This window comes from Oncorhynchus masou, chromosome 15 (assembly GCF_036934945.1).
Source record: "Oncorhynchus masou masou isolate Uvic2021 chromosome 15, UVic_Omas_1.1, whole genome shotgun sequence".
NCBI lineage: Eukaryota > Metazoa > Chordata > Actinopteri > Salmoniformes > Salmonidae > Oncorhynchus > Oncorhynchus masou.
The window spans coordinates 3911725-3927779 of NC_088226.1; the positions used below are offsets into that span (position 1 = coordinate 3911725).

The 16055-nt window shown below is 43.1% G+C and overlaps 2 protein-coding genes across 9 annotated transcripts; one reads left to right on the forward strand and one right to left on the reverse strand.

Moving 5' to 3' along the window:
- Positions 1-584: 584 nt before the first annotated feature.
- LOC135555368 (uncharacterized) lies at positions 585-6559 on the forward strand. Of its 8 annotated transcripts, XM_064987726.1 has the most exons (8): positions 1206-1371; positions 1489-1602; positions 1834-2116; positions 2645-2830; positions 2919-3515; positions 3614-3649; positions 3801-3926; positions 4025-6559. In XM_064987726.1, exons 4-8 carry the CDS (start codon positions 2796-2798, stop codon positions 5013-5015), a joined length of 1785 nt encoding a protein of 594 aa, XP_064843798.1. In that variant the 5' UTR covers positions 1206-1371; positions 1489-1602; positions 1834-2116; positions 2645-2795; the 3' UTR covers positions 5016-6559. The 8 variants fall into 8 exon arrangements, with proteins under 8 accessions (XP_064843801.1, XP_064843805.1, XP_064843798.1 ...); XM_064987733.1 differs by having other exon boundaries at positions 1204-1602; positions 3804-3926; XM_064987734.1 differs by having other exon boundaries at positions 1209-1602; positions 2645-2814.
- Positions 6558-15145, reverse strand: LOC135555369 (eukaryotic translation initiation factor 3 subunit D-like). Its single transcript, XM_064987735.1, is given in 17 exon segments — positions 6558-6660; positions 8418-8514; positions 8754-8946; positions 10383-10525; positions 10655-10784; positions 11304-11389; positions 11556-11686; positions 11890-12037; positions 12260-12392; positions 13082-13197; positions 13396-13468; positions 13581-13666; positions 13768-13883; positions 13886-13903; positions 14051-14096; positions 14205-14330; positions 15037-15145. Coding segments are annotated over 16 exon segments (1656 nt in total). The 5' UTR covers positions 14328-14330; positions 15037-15145; the 3' UTR covers positions 6558-6643.
- Between the last annotated feature and the right edge of the window lie 910 nt (positions 15146-16055).

The following is a 16055-nucleotide window of genomic DNA, read 5'->3' on the forward strand; positions in this document are numbered from 1 at the left end:
CCGCCTGTGTGTTCATCTATATGTTACACATACATGTCACATGTAGTCTGCCTGTGTGTTCATCTATATGTTACACATACATGTCACATGTAGTCCGCCTGTGTGTTCATCTATATGTTACACATACATGTCACATATAGTCCACCTGTGTGTTCATCTATAAGTTACACATACATGTCAGTACATACACACAAAAGTAGACCACATGAGGAAGGGCGCTGTGCCATGAGGTGTTGCTTTAATTGTTTTTTGAAACCAGGTTTGCTGTTCACTTACTCTATATGAGATATAAATATTGCCTTATATTTTTTACAGGTAACATACCACATCTGTCTGAAATTTGTATTACATTTATCAGCTACCCTCTGAAGTCACTAGTATGTTGCAGAATATCCAGTCTCAAAAATAAAACTTTAAAATGAACACATAAAAAATAGGCCACAATGTTGTTCCACGCAACAGATTTGTTTACTAAAGAATTTGCTCTGTGTTTTGGCGTTTCTTTCTCGCATCGCAGTCTCAATCATTCAAAGGCATGGCGGTGACGTTGCCAAGCGTTCTTATTATAGCACAATGGGTCCAACTTGAGTTTGGTAAAGGGAAACGAAACTGAGAAGACAACATTCCCGATGTAGGGAGACTGAACAGCATTCAGCCCCTTTGTCAAGGTGAGTGAGATTTAAAAATCCATATGTATTTAATTCATTGAAAGGGGCAATCAACAGTTGAAACAATAACAAAGCGTTTTAGCTAAAAACTGAGGGATGGGACTGGAGATTGTAACCACTTCACAGACAGACCTTTGCATACAAGGACTGACCATTCACGATATCAACATTATAGTTTTAACCATGTATTGAGGGTATGTATATAGTGTTTTACAAACATTGGAGTAAAACAAACTTATGTTGTAGGTTATGGTGGGATACGAGAGTTGGACTGAGCTAATGAGGCAATACATTGTATTCTTCAAGCGATAATGTGTACATAGGGCTATCGTTATTTTATACATTACAAAATGAATGTAACAACTGCAGATTGTCCCTTTTTTAAATGTTGTACTTCGAAAAGTGTTAACACCTTTGCCTCAGTGCTTAATTTGAGCCGGATCCAGCATCTCAGATTTGACTTTGTCGTTCCGGTATCTATTTACCGTTCTAATAAAAGCGACGAGCATTAAATCAAGTTGCCTCCTCGTTACTGCTCCCGCCCCCCAGAAAGATCATCATGTAAAAGCGCCGTCATCCGGTGTAATCATCATATCTTGCCACAGTGATCCAAGACCTGCTTTCTTATTTGTACATTATGCGGAGGGTTATTAAGTAACAGATCTTGACTAGTGAAAAGAGGTCTCTGCGTAAATCACGTCACGTAAGCCTTCCTACTGAATTTGAAATGTGGGAAAGCCCCCCTCCCCCCGAAAAATATTTTACCTTTATTTAACTAAGCAAGCCAGTTAACAATTTCTTATTTTCAATGACGGTCTAGGAACAGTGGGTTAACTACCTGTCCAGGGGCAGAACGACAGATTTGTACCTTGTCAGCTCGGGGATTTGAACTTGCAACATTTCGGTTATTAAAAATTTCGCCCCAAAGAAAAAGGTAATCGAGTTTGATGCTTATGCATCCATATACATATGGCGGATGTTCTGCAGTGACGTCTGAACCTGTTGTTGTACACTAATGTCTAGAATGAGGCTAAAAGAAATCGTAATCAGCAACTGATTCCCCTGTTCATTTCACCACCATATATAGTAGGCTACTTGGCTGTTTACTCTGTCTGCTGCACTGCTAAGTTGTGTTTGTCACTTTCTTTCCTCAATGTGTACCCAGGGTACGGTGGGATACCACTCCTCGCGCTCACAATGTTTTCCGGGACCTCCGATTCACAAATGAAGTACTGTGTTTGCGCATGTAGCTATGCGATGTCTGTGAATCCGAATTCAAAAGGATTGGAGAACAGAAATGTAGACTTTTATTTTTCATGCCTGTGATTTTATTTGTATTTTTAATCCATAGTTCCATTGGAAATGCACTGGGGACAAGGCAACACTGTTCAGTAACGATATCAGCCAAACCAGGAAATGTCCAAACACAGAGAAAGCATCATGTCACGGTGAGACTATTAACCAGTTAAATGTAACTAAATGTAATAAAAAAATGTCATCTACGTAATCCACAAAAGTAATGTATCATGAGAGGGCCGTAAACTATAACTAGTAATGTTGTGTACTTAAAGAAAGGTAAACATCTCACCTTTCTGGTAAAAAAAAATAGTTATAAATTTCTGAGGTGTAGTCACTTTTGAGGACATGCTCAAGTACACAGTACAAATATGAAGTATTTTATGATGTATTTCCTATTCAACAAAACTGTATGAATAAGGTTTGAAATGACTTATGCCTTCTAAATATAGCATAATCAAATTATAAAACTTATCTCTGAATGTGCTACCATGATGAAACCTGTGATGTAGGGTTCAGGAGGTAATGGACAGTAGGAAGAGTGAATGAAATGGTAGGAGGGACATCCCAGCTTCAAGTGGTTTCAGATTTCATATCCTACATCACACAGACAAAAACACTAGTGTGTCTGTGGGAACCAGGGCTTTCACTTAATCTATTTTGATCTACTGTGTCCACAGATCGATTTCATAAGCGAAAATGTCAGTTGGAACCGGTACCAGAACCACATAGGGGACCTTACATTTAAGAGGTTTAATAACTGGGGCAGTAAGGAGAGTGCTGTTGGGCTACATTACAAAAACAACAAGGGCAGTGTTGACAAAGAATCCAATGTATTCATTCAATAAAGGTTGTTCAAAAGAAGGGTAAAGTTGGCACTCTGTAAATCTACAACTTCGTAATTTTATATAGTGATTATCCTGAATTCAACACTATAGCCCTCTTTTGTTACAGATCAGCGTTAACAAGGGAGCTCTTGGGCCAGTACATCTCAGACACCCTCAGCCACATTCACACAGTGAGGGAGTTCTGTGACAGGCATTCCAAATGGGCCCTTCAGAGGCAGACAGAACTGGAAATGATGAGGGACATTAAGGAGAGGGCCGAGAGAATTGACCTTAAGTTCGACCATGTCCGTAACTCAGCAACCAAGGCCAAGGCGTTTGGGGAGTTCGTATGGAGCGGTCTGACCCAGGTGACTGCAGACAGTAGGCGTGAGGAGCTGGAGAAGGAGCTGGGAGCTGTACTAAAGGACACTCTGGGAGGCCTGGAGAAGCTGGATTACTTCCTGGATGCTGTGGAGTGTCTGGCAGTCACCTGTCTGTTGGTGTTTGAGGAGAACAGGTTCCTCTGTCTGCCTCAGGGGACGAGCCCTGCCAGTGTTCAGGCTGTCATCATTGCTGCCAGAATGGCCTGCCCTCTCCTCATCTATTTTAAGAGGGATGCTAAGGCCTTCTTTATGCCCAGCCTCCTCAATGTAGAGGTGCTGGCCTGCCAACTGGATAGATACATAGAAATCAGCCAGCAGGTCTGTAAAAGGATGGAGAAGGGGTAAGTGGAGCTCCCATCACAATAGCTTTAACATTAACTCATGTAATCTTCTTCATTGCCATTTTACAAACACTTGATGCCCATTTTTTTCCTTCAAGATTACAGATCAGACAAGAGTCTGAGAATAAACTTGGGTAAGATCCCTCAAAATCAGCATTTTATATTATATTAGCATACTATTTTTGTCATTTGACAAGGTTATTGGGCTTTTGTGATATAATTCAAAAGCCACATAATAATCTAATGAATATAATGTAATGTTGAAATTAATATGCATCGCTACAGTAGCTACATCAGTCAAATGCTGTTTTGGAAAAAGAAGGACATCCCTGTGGTCAACCTTGGTGCTGATGTGCGGGAAGAGTCCATAGAAAAGATGCTGGACCATTTGAATCAGCTGAGTGATATCAGGTTAGTTTGGTTGTTCTCTTTAAACTTCTATTGATATTTTTAAGCAAGAACTATGTTTACTGGTATACAGTAAATAGATGTTGAATCCATCTCCCCAGGATGGACCAGAACCTCAGACTGACATTCCTGTTCCAAGGGGTTGCTCAGCGCTTCATTGGTCAGTTCAGCCAGCGCCGACCCAGGATGGAGCAGTTTCTGACCGAGTTGGAGGAGAATGCTGTGCAGCTGGACAGGATGAAGCTGGGGGCTAAGATCTCCAGTGTGGCAGGCAGCTCAGTGGGGGTGGCTGGAGGGATCCTAACCATCGTGGGCTTAGCCCTGACCCCTGTCACTGGTGGAGTGTCACTGGCCCTCACAATTGCAGGGGCCAGCCTGGGGGTCACCAGTGGGGTCAACAGTTTAACTACTGGTATCACAGAGATGAAGGTCAATAGCATTCATGAGAAGAAAGCCAGTGACATATTCCAGAATTTCATGGAGGATGTAGAGAGTCTTCAGGAGTGTCTGGAGGATGTGGCCAGGAATATGGAGCCCATCCTGGGGCAAAGCAGGGTGGATGTCGTGCTGGGAGCAGGGAACGTGATTTTCACAGCCGGGGCCATCAGAAAAGGCATCGACACCATAATAGACTGTGCCTCAGCTCTGAGTGTGAAGACCTTTGCAAATGAAGATCTGATTGCAAGCGCTGGTAAGCTGGTGCTCCAGGAAGGCAAAGCAGCACGAAACCTACCCAAGCTAGCAGGGGACATCCCGGACATTGGACAGGTGGCCAAAGGCACACCACTAGCCCTCTCCAGCTCGGCGCGGGCTGGTTTTATCACTCTCAACGCCCTCTTCATTGGCCTGGATGTCTTCTTCATCTGTAAAGACAGCATCAGCCTGGCCAAAGGCAGCAAGAGTGAGAGATCCCAGCTCATCCGTGCCAGATCAGCATTGTGGCGCACAGAGATGGAGTCCTGGCAGAGGATCCATGACTCGCTGTGTAGAGGAATTTGTAAGTCCAGGAAGTGCCAGAGAATCCTGGAGCAGCCATTTTATCCTCTGGAGCATAATCTGAAAGAGAAAAAATCTATGTGTATCACGCAGTAGGACAACATCAAATACTTACCAGTTTTAAGTTCAGGCCTCTCAAACATACTGTACAGTGGCACTTGTAATGTTCAACAGTCAAAAATAGATGACACAAAGCACTTTTTTCATTTTTATGAATCATTCTATACACGAGTCTATAAAACAAAGATTAAGGTAATTTGATGAAATGTATTCAGTTTACTTGTTGAGAGTAGTCTGTTTAATGTCATGCCCTGTTTACAATGATGTGTTCAGTCAAAATACTGAAAGTGAAATATAATGTTTCTATGATTGTGATGCTGACTTGTACCTTCATACACAGAAGACTCACATTCTTCACTTCAGCAGTAATTGAAGATGCCTTGCTAACAGGCAATGAAACATGTTCGTACAATTTATTCTGATGTTGACTTGTGTGGAAATGTTATGAAATGGAAAGGGACTGCTCATGTCTGGCCTTTTTTGTGTTAATAATAATAATAGGCCTACTTGCTGGTATTCTGAAGGGGAAATATATATATATATATAAAGTGGTCTTTGGTACTGCATTATCCTCATGACAATTTAATACCAGACATCAATGATCCTGGCCTCCCCCAGGATCGCTGTGGACAATGTCCCTCCGGACCCCCAGAGAGAAGCCCCTGGAGGGGAACCCCTCCCAACTAGGCATCTGCCACTGTCATCTGCCTCTCGGCATCCTTGCCGTGCCTCCTCACCGCCTCCTTGGTTCTCACCCACCACGTCAAACACCCCTTCTGCCTAGGATGCCATGTCCCACAGCACTCTTCCCCCGCCTCTCTCCGATAGAGTATTCGCAACCCTGAGACCTCAAAGAGAGGAACTGCTTGGCCTAAATGAACAAACAGAATAGCATAGTTCTATTTCATTGCATATATCTTTAAACAACCTTTTCTCACAGTATATATTATAGCTGTCAATGAAAATCACTCATGAGATCACTACAATCATTGTATTGAAAGACTGTCAGGACAGTTTCTGACTGCAGTGTTTTCACTTCCTGTTTCTAGTTTTGCCAGGATAGATAAAAAAACTGACCTGGCTGAAAATCTGAGCTTCCATTTCCACCATGGCCTCATCTGAATCTACCGTTTATCACACTTGTATGATATGGCAACACACAACCAGTGCTGCCAAATATAATTCACTTTCATCAGAACAATGTATACAACAGCTGTTTTCCCCGGTCCTCTCTCCCATCTTGGGACATCTTGTCTGAATGGCTTACGGTCTATAGCCATAAGTCTGGCTGTGACACAGCCCCAAACGATACTGTATGGGAACAGCTTCTTTGTGCTTGAGGGAGACAGCATACAGATTGATGTAGCTCTGCCCTCACCAACTACCCAGTAACCATTCACTCAACCAGTATACAGAAACATCAAGTATCTAAATATACCAGAAACCTCAATTGCTATTAACAATATATACACTTCACAGAAGAGCAGAATAGGAATCGTTGACTCATTTTGATGACTCATGCCTGCTTAGTGATTCTTTTTCAGTAGGAGAAAGTACAAAATAAATGGAAACAAGAGCCAGTTTCTCAGATCTTTATTTGAATGTAACGAGGAGTATTTTCTGTGTGATGCAGGCCACCTGGTCACTAGTGCAATTGCCACACCTTAGGGTTCTTGTTCATCTAGAAAAAGAGGACAGGAAGTAGAGAGAAAACATAATTCAGAATATGCTAAACATATTGTAAAAAAAGTAAACTTAAATCACATTACTTAAACCATTAGACAGAACACAATCAAATAGATTATTTAAGACCACACATTGTAATATATACAGTGCTTTTGGAAAGTATTTTTTTTCCCACACATTGTTACAGCCTTATTCTGAAATGGATTACATTGTCCCCCCCCCTCAATCTATACCCAATACCCCATAATGACACAGCAAAAACAGGTTGACAATTTTGCAATTTTTTATTTTTTAAAGGGAAAAAAAACTGATATCACATTTACTTAAGTATTCAGAACCTTTACTCAGTACTTTGTTGAAGCACCTTAGGCAGCAATTACATTGTTGAGTCTTCTTGGGTATGACGCTACAAGCTTGGCCACCTGTATTTGGGGAGTTTCTCACATTTTTCTCTGCAGAGCCTCTCAAGCCCTGTCAGGTTGGCCGGGGAGCGTCGCTGCACACCCATTTTCAGGTCTCTCTAGACGTTAGATCGGCTTCAAGTCCGAGCTACTCAACAACATTCAGAGACTTGTCCCGAAGCCACTTCTGCGTTGTCTTGGCTGTGTGCTTAGGGTCGCTGTCCTGTTGGAAGGTGACCATTCGCTCCAGTCTGAGGTCCTGAGCAGGTTTTCATCAAGGATCTGTGTACTTTGCTTTGTTCATCTTTCCCTCGATCTTGACTAGTCTTCCAGTCCCTAACGCTGAAAAACGTCCCCACAGCATGATGCTGCTACTACCACCGTGCTTCACTGTAGGGATGGTACTGGCCAGTTGATGAGTGGTGCCTGGTTTCCTCCAGACGTGAACCTTGGCATTCAGGCCAAATAGTTAAATCTTGGTTACATCAGACCAGAGAATCTTGTTTCTCATGGTCTGAGAGTATTTAGGTGCCTTTTGTCAAACTCCAAGCAGGCTTTCATGTTCCTTTTACTGAGGAGTGCCTTCTTTCTGGCCATAAAGGCCTGATTGTTGGAGTGCTGCGAAGTTGGGAGAACCTTCCAGAAGGACAACCATCTCCACAGAAGAACTCTGGAGCTCTGTCAGTGACCATCGTGTTCTTGGTCACCTCCTTGACCAAGGCCCGTGTCCCCAGTTTGGCCGGGTGGCCAGCTCTAGGAAGAGTCCTGGTGGTTTCAAACTTCTTCCATTTAAAAATGGAGTCCACTGTGTTCTTGTGGAACTTCAATGCTGCAGACATATTTTGGTACTCTTCCCCAGATCGGTGCCTTGAGACAATCCTGTCTCTGAGCTCCAGGGACAATTCCTTCGACCGCATGGCTTGGTTTTTGCTTTGACATGCACTGTCAGCTGTGGGACCTTATATAGACAGATGTGCCTTTCCAAATCATGTCCAATCAATTGAATTTACCACAAGTGGACTCCAATCAAGTTGTAGAAACAGCTCAAGGATGATCAATGGAAACAGAATGTGTCGGAGCTCAATTTCAAGTCTCATACCAAAGGCTCTTAATGGTTATGTAAAAAAGGTATGTTTTATTTTTAATTTGCAAATAATTCTAAAACCTGTTTTCAAATTCTCATTATGGGGTAGTGTGTGTACATTGATGGGAAAAAATCTATTTAATTAATTTTAGAATAAGTCTGTAACGTAGCAAAATGTGGAAAAAGTGAAGGGGCCTGAATACTTTCCGAATGCCCTGTAAACATTGTACAGGTACCACATAGTGCAATGGTGGCAGTCCTTCTCACCTTCCTCCTCCTCGTCCTCTTCATCATCATCATCATCTTCCTCATCTTCATCCGAGCTGAAAGTCCCGTCAGGCAAGCTATACACGCGAATCACTTGCTGTTGGCAAAAGCACACAAACACAATGATAATATTGACTCTCTGTAAGGAACACTAACATTTCTAGGGCTCTGTGTGCAGACACTGTCAGACAATGGGGGAAATCAACTACTACAAGTTGCAGAGACAAGTACGAGTCTTGCAAGTCATTGGCAGCGCTCTACAAAAACAGTCAAGGGCATGCTCTGCTCCATGGTCAGCGGTCACAGAGTCTCAATGGTCAGCAGTCCCAGGCTCACCTTGTTGGGGTCCTTGAGGATAAGGTACTTGCCCTCCTCCAGCTTGCGGCAGATGTCGATGACGCAGCGTAGGATGCCCCAGGCATTCTCCATGCTCAAGTTGATCTGGCTGGCAAACTCAGTGGGCTGGAACTGCTGGGTGCCCAGGACCACGTGGCGCGCAGAGTCTTTCGCGTGATAACGAGACACGTACCTGGAGACGGGAGGGCAGGGGATTTAACTGATGGAGGTCAGTTGAATTGTTTTATAACAGAAGATGTACCAAGATATTCAGCTCATAACCAAGTGAATTTATGGACAATTTGAAGGGGAAAAGTTGTTGATGTGAACAGTATATAGTAGAGGTCGACTGATTAAATCGGAATGGCCGAGTAATTCGGGCCGATTTCAAATTTTCATAACAATCAGAAATTGGTATTTTTGGGCACTGATTTTTTTTATACCTTTATTTAACTAGGCAAGACAGTTAAGGAGGAATGGTGGGTTAACTGCCTCGATCAGGGGCAGAACGACAGATTTTCACCTTGTCGGCTCGGGGGATCCAATCTTGCAGTTAACTAGTCCAACGCAATAACCACCTGCCTCTCTCTCGTTGCACTCCACAAGGAGACTGCCTGTTACGCGAATGCAGTAAGCCAAAGTAAGTTGCTAGCTAGCATTAAACTTACCTTGTAAAAAACAATCAATCCTAATCACTAGTTAACTACACATGGTTGATGATATTACTAGATATTATCTAGCGTGTCCTGCGTTGCATATAATCTGACTGAGCATACAAGTATCTAACTGAGCGGTGGTAGGCAGAAGCAGGCGCGTAAACATTCATTCAAACAGCACATTCGTGCATTTTGCCAGCAGCTCTTCGTTGTGCATCAAGCATTGCGCTGTTTATGACTTCAAGCCTATCAACTCCCGAGATGAGGCTGGTGTAGCCAAAGTGAAATGGCTAGCTAGTTAGCGCGCGCTAATAGCGTTTCAAACGTCACTCGCTCTGAGCCTTCTAGTAGTTGTTCCCCTTGCTCTGCATGGGTAACGCTGCTTCGATGGTGGCTGTTGTCATTGTGTTGCTGGTTCGAGCCCAGGGAGGAGCGAGGAGAGGGACGGAAGCTATACTGTTACACTGGCAATACTAAAGTGCCTATAAGAACATCCAATAGTCAAAGGTTAATGAAATACAAATGGTAGAGAGAAATAGTCCTATAATTCCTATAATAACTAAAACGTCTTACCTCGGAATATTGAAGACCCATGTTAAAAGGAACCACCAGCTTTCATATGTTCTCATGTTCTGAGCAAGGAACTGAAACGTTAGCTTTCTTACATAGCACATATTGCACTTTTACTTTCTTCTCCAGCACTTTGTTTTTGCATTATTTAAACCAAATTGAGCATGTTTCATTATTCACTTGAGGCAAAATGTATTTTATTGATGTATTATATTAGGTTAAAATAAGTGTTCATTCAGTATTGTTGTAATTGTCATTATTACAAATAAAGATCTCTTTTTTCCTTAAAAAAAATAATAAAAAAAATTGATTAATTGCTATCGGCTTTTTTGGCCCTCCAATAAATCTGGATCGGCATTGAAAAATCATAATCGGTCGACCTCTAGTATATAGTTGCACTGACCCAAGCTTGAGGTACTCTGAGCCAGCCAGCATGGCACAACAGGTCCAGCGGGCCAGTTTGTAGCTGTTGTTCTTTAGCTCAGTGGCCAGAACAGCTCCTCTCTGAGAGTCCAGCTTCTGACGCCAGTCCACTCCATTACAGTGCTTAAGACAAGAACAAAACATTCAACAACATTAAGCATTAGAGGGGAAGTTAACACTGCATTTAATCCCCAGAGATAGTATCAAATATGTAGTACTGTCTTTTCTGTCATCACTCGTTCCGCCTCTTACCCGGGAGTCCCACTCGTTGAGGGTCTTGACGTTGATGAAGGACACCTCTCCGTTGGCCCCGGTCATCACTCCATCGTGCTCACAGCGTACAATCAGGTCAATGTCCTCCCCCAGCTTCCAGCGGCGGTACCTGAGACAGAAACAGGTGAGTTCACAGGGCTACACATCTACACCCCTCAACACTAACCCAGAGTCCAGCAGGACACATCACATGGATCAATCACATGGATCCATTACTTACAGATGTGAATTAACAAGCTGTGATTAGATGGTCTGAATGATTAGATGGTCTGCAGTAGTGAGAGAGCAGCAGTTTAAAAAAAAAATTCACCTTTATTTAACCAGGTAGGCAAGTTGAGAACAAGTTCTCATTTACAATTGCGACCTGGCCAAGATAAAGCAAAGCAGTTCGACACATACAACGACAGAGTTACACATGGAGTAAAACAAACATACAGTCAATAATACAGTATAAACAAGTCTATATACGATGTGAGCAAATGAGGTGAGATAAGGGAGGTAAAGGCCATGGTGGCAAAGTAAATACAATATAGCAAGTAAAACACTGGAATGGTAGATTTGCAGTGGAAGAATGTGCAAAGTAGAAATAAAAATAAATGGGATGAGAGCAGCACTGGTCAGTACCCACCTGTAGGCAACAGAGGCCACCTCACTCTTGTCTATGTCCTCCTCTACAAATGGGTTGGGGTTAGGGAACTTGTGCCTCTCCCCGCCCTGAGGGGAAACAAAGACACGGCATCCTATTAGAACTGAAAGAATTAACATCAATTCAAATGTATTCTTTACAAATGCAGAAATGCTTGGACTTTTTCCACATCACACTCACATTGAAGGAATGTCACTAGACATGTCCATTGTTGTATAATTGTAGTGGTCTTACCATGCGCAGACACTGCTGGCTGAAGTTATGGTTGATGTAGGTAGCCTCCATGGCCAGGTTACGGGGCGAGTTGAAGGAGTTGCCCTCATCCTGTGGTGGCTCGTTGGCAGTCTCACTCACCGTCAACAGATCTGACATGTACAGTTACAGATGGTTAGATGAGCCGAATGCACAAAAACCGAACGCACCCCTAAACATTGGCATTATGACAAGAAGACTTAAATATTAGAGAGTTTGATATAAGGTATAACTACTGATTCACTAGTAAATAAGACTTCCTTGACCAGTCATAGATGGACCAACAGCTGAATAGATTAACTTGAGAAAGCCTCACCAAAGTCAGAGTTGTCTCGCTTGTCAAAGAAGAGCTTGTTGCCCACTCTCTGCACAATGATGTCCCAGGAGTTGACTGAGCGTGTGCAGCACATCAGGGTGGCCAGGATGGCATCGGTGGCAAACACATTGCCCTGGGTCTTAGCCAACTGCAGAGAGGAGGGTATAGGGAAGGATTTACATCAGAGCAGAGAACACACTCTACAGGGCAGTGGACATTGTAATAATCATGTTTTTGTTTCTGAAATGTGTGAAACCATTAGTTCTGGACAAGAATGTGCAGACAAAACAACAGGACTGAATCAATAATATGTTGCTCTGGCTTTTTGCACCTGGCACAGTGCTGTAAGTGTGGAATTGAGAGGGTGTACCTTGCGGATGACAGGGTCGTCGGTGGTGGTGACTGTGTGAAAGATCCTCTTGATGCTCTTGAGAGGCTTCTCGTTGCGAGTGGTGACGCGGTCGAAGGCCTTGTCGTAGTACTCCAACGCACCACAGCACTCACTGAGGGAGAAAGAAAATCAACTGACTTTACGTGGATATGATATTGTCTTCCAGTAGAAACATAAAGGGAAAAAACAGACCAGACTCATTGCAGGTGAAAAGCAACTTGAACATCATGTTATTCAGACTGTGGGTTTTGTTCTGAACTGTGAGACAGACTGTAAAAAATATGGACAAAGCCATCGATGACATCACCCCATTGTTTCCTATGAGAATGCTCAGTGGCGCATTTCATGATAAGGAAGTGTCATTTCAGCATGTCACCATCCTTTTACACAGAGGAGTTGTTGGAAACCTACTCTATGAAGTGACGTTGAAAGCCAGCTCAGTGCTGCTCCCTCTCATGGAGTATCTCAAGTTGAAGGCCGATAGAGGACTGCAGGCTGCCATTAGCAACTAGATTATTCTTATAACTTTGTCTGTGATTTTAAAGTAATCCGTTCAAGGACATACATCTGGTGAAATAGACGCCATTATTAGTACCATAATTGTGTTTGAATATTTTCTTTATATACATCTACGAATACTGACCACAAAGAGCACCATTTCCCCTTTCACTATAATGGGGGATACTGTTATGTGGAAACAATGCCTGCAGTACCACGGTCGTCCATCAACTTGAACTCAGTGTGAGGGGGCACTCGTTCTCCCCGGATTGAGCACAGGTGCAGCGTTGATTAGTCACTCACATGTCAGTGGGGTCCTCCACCTCCATGTATCTCATCTTCATCAGCCTGGGGAAGTCCATCTCCTCCTTCACCTCCCAGTCACTCCGGACCTCCACCGACGAGTCCCGGGGTTTCAACTGGGCCTTGAAATGAAAGGTATGAGGGGGGAAAGGGAAAGGGGAGGGAGGAGAGACAGGCACGTATGGTAGCGTTAGCAGGTGTTTGGGAAGACATTTGCCAGAAACTTCATACGACTACATCAGATGTTATCTGAGGAGTATCATAATACGGTACAGATGTCCGGAGGTGCACTGATGTTGTTGATCTTCCCATACCTGGGATTTCTGGTCCCACTTCTGACGGACACCAAACTGCTTCTGGAACTTTTTCTGTAGGCGCATGCGATCCCTGGACAGAGCCACGTGAGATTAGACAGAGTTATAGAGAGAACCAGAGAACAACATGTGTTTTAGAAAGCCACATTAGCAGTGGATTGGCTAAACAACTGCAGGCAGCTCACCGCTCCTTCTGCTTGGCACTCTTTGGGAGGGTCTGCATATTGAACTGGGTCATGTTCCTGCGGTCCTTGTCCCTGCGCAGATTCCTCTGGAAAAACAAAACAAAACATCCTGTCATAGAAAAGGTGACACAGAAAAGCCTTTTTGGGGTACTGTGTGTGTATGTGGTCGAGCAGGTTAGTCTTGTACCTGTGCAAACCTCATGCGGTTCCTCTGGTAGGCCGTCTTCTGCGTCTTGGCAGTGTCCACCAGCTGGAAGCTCGTCTCGTCCTCCTCATGGAAGTAGGCATACTGACTACCCCCCCAAACTGAGATGAATACTTGTCTGTCAAAACATACAACCAAATGTCAAATGATGGCATCCCATGGTCTGAAATACCTCAATATCAATATTGAATAGGCAATATATTCTGGATTATGTTTACACCATATCGTGTTATTATCGTGAATCCTACAATAAAATGTAACCCACTTGTGTATCTCTTGTCCTGGTAGGTTGCTCCTGTCCAATCAGCCACCTGCACAGATGGACAGAAAACTAAATCAGTCAGCCTAATTTCCTCCTCTTGAAGCAGGGCAAACTGCTGTTTATAATTAAAGGTGAGAGGCAGCAGAGGAAGACCAACCTTTCCCAGACGGTCTCCTTTACTAAAGGGCTGGTAGGGCATGTCCTTAAACTTCTCAGGGACAGCACAGGGACCCCACCCAGAGGGATTGTCCTGGATCTCAGGGGCATGGAACTTCGCCATGGTCTGAGGTTTGGGCAGATGTAAACATTTCAAACGAAACGCAGATTTGAACAATATCTAGTTACCTTATACTATGTATATTAGATAGAAATTTGGTGTACATACGCAAGTGGATGATACGATTAGTAACCTAGGCCGCAGGGTCTCAGACAATGTCAATGAACAGCACTGTTTTCACTCAGCAATGCACTAACATTAGATAGGCATTTCAGTTTGCGCAGTGGCCTAGTCATCACGGACCCAGGACACATAACTATTGGATTAGTAAGAAACTGCCATCGATAGACTATTTGCATATTGCATAAGTAATAATCATGCAGAAAATGCAATGTACAAGTTATAGCTAACGTCGTTATCTACAATACCCTAGCCTAAGCTTGCTAACGTTAGCCAGCTAGCATTATATTAGCAGGCGACCTAGTTAACTAACTTAGCTAACCAAAAATGTCACAACACCCAAATCTAGTAATGGGACATTAATCGGGGACATCAACAAGTGAGCGCAACTACGTTCTGTTTCCATAGGGACACTATGGCAAGCTAACCAGCATGCTTGCTTGCTCGTTAGCCAGGTGGCAGATAGCAATCTGCTAAGCTAACGGCGGTGGCAGTAGCATCCACTCGAGTACATCTCACACTATGTTTACCCTAAACGTCATTGTAAACATGACATGTTCATACATTTTTATATGTCTTATTCGAATCTCACCTTTAAGATTGTGACGACCAAACGGCAGCTTTTATTCGGCAAATCAGCCGAGTCACAATTTTCTTCTAAAAGCGCCGTAGAAAAAGGAAGTGGAAAAGTACCATAAAGAGTTGTTTTCCGGCAGACTATAAGCTTTGTTGCATATTGCTGCCTTTCACAGGTCGGAGTGTGAATTGCACATTTTGTTCACAAAAGGTGAAATTGGGAAAAAAATGAATTGCACCACCATCTACCCCTAGATATACACCACTATCCCCAACAAACCCACCACCCTTCACACTACTTTGGCCCTAACATCCTACACCAGGCCGTTACACTGGGAGGCTGGAACCCCTTCTCTCAAATACCCCTGTAGTTCTTCTGCACTAAAATCTCAACACCCAAAACGTGCTTCTACCCCCAAATCAGTCTTCTGGGATTTCCTTTCCATCAGTGCAGTAATGACCATAGCAATAAATGCCAAGAAGTCAACCTTACTAAAGCACAAACTGTTTGGGTTACTCTGTACTGGCCCTATATTCACAGGGATCCTCTCAGGCTCCCTCACCCTTTCTCACCATCCTATACTTTCCTCACTGTTTTTTGTTGTGGTATTTTATTAGGATCCCCATCAGCTGTTGCTGAAGAGGCAGCTACTCTTCCTGGGGTCCACACAAAACATTACATAATACAGAACATCAATAGACAAGAACAGCTCAAGGACTGAACGACACACATTTAAAATAAGAACAATAGAACAAAAAAAAGGTCAGACTGACAGTTACACACATTACTGACAGTTACTCACACATCAGTACAGAAATTATTCAGACCCCTTGACCTTTTCCACATTCTGTTACGTTACAGCCTTATTCTAAAATTGATTAAATTGTTTTTTTCCCGCCTCATCAATCTAAACATAATACCCCATAATGACAAAGCAAAAACAGGTTTTTAGACATTTTTGTATTGCTTAAAAGAAATGGAAATATGACATTTACATAAGTATTCAGACGCTTTACTCAGTACTTTGTTGAAGC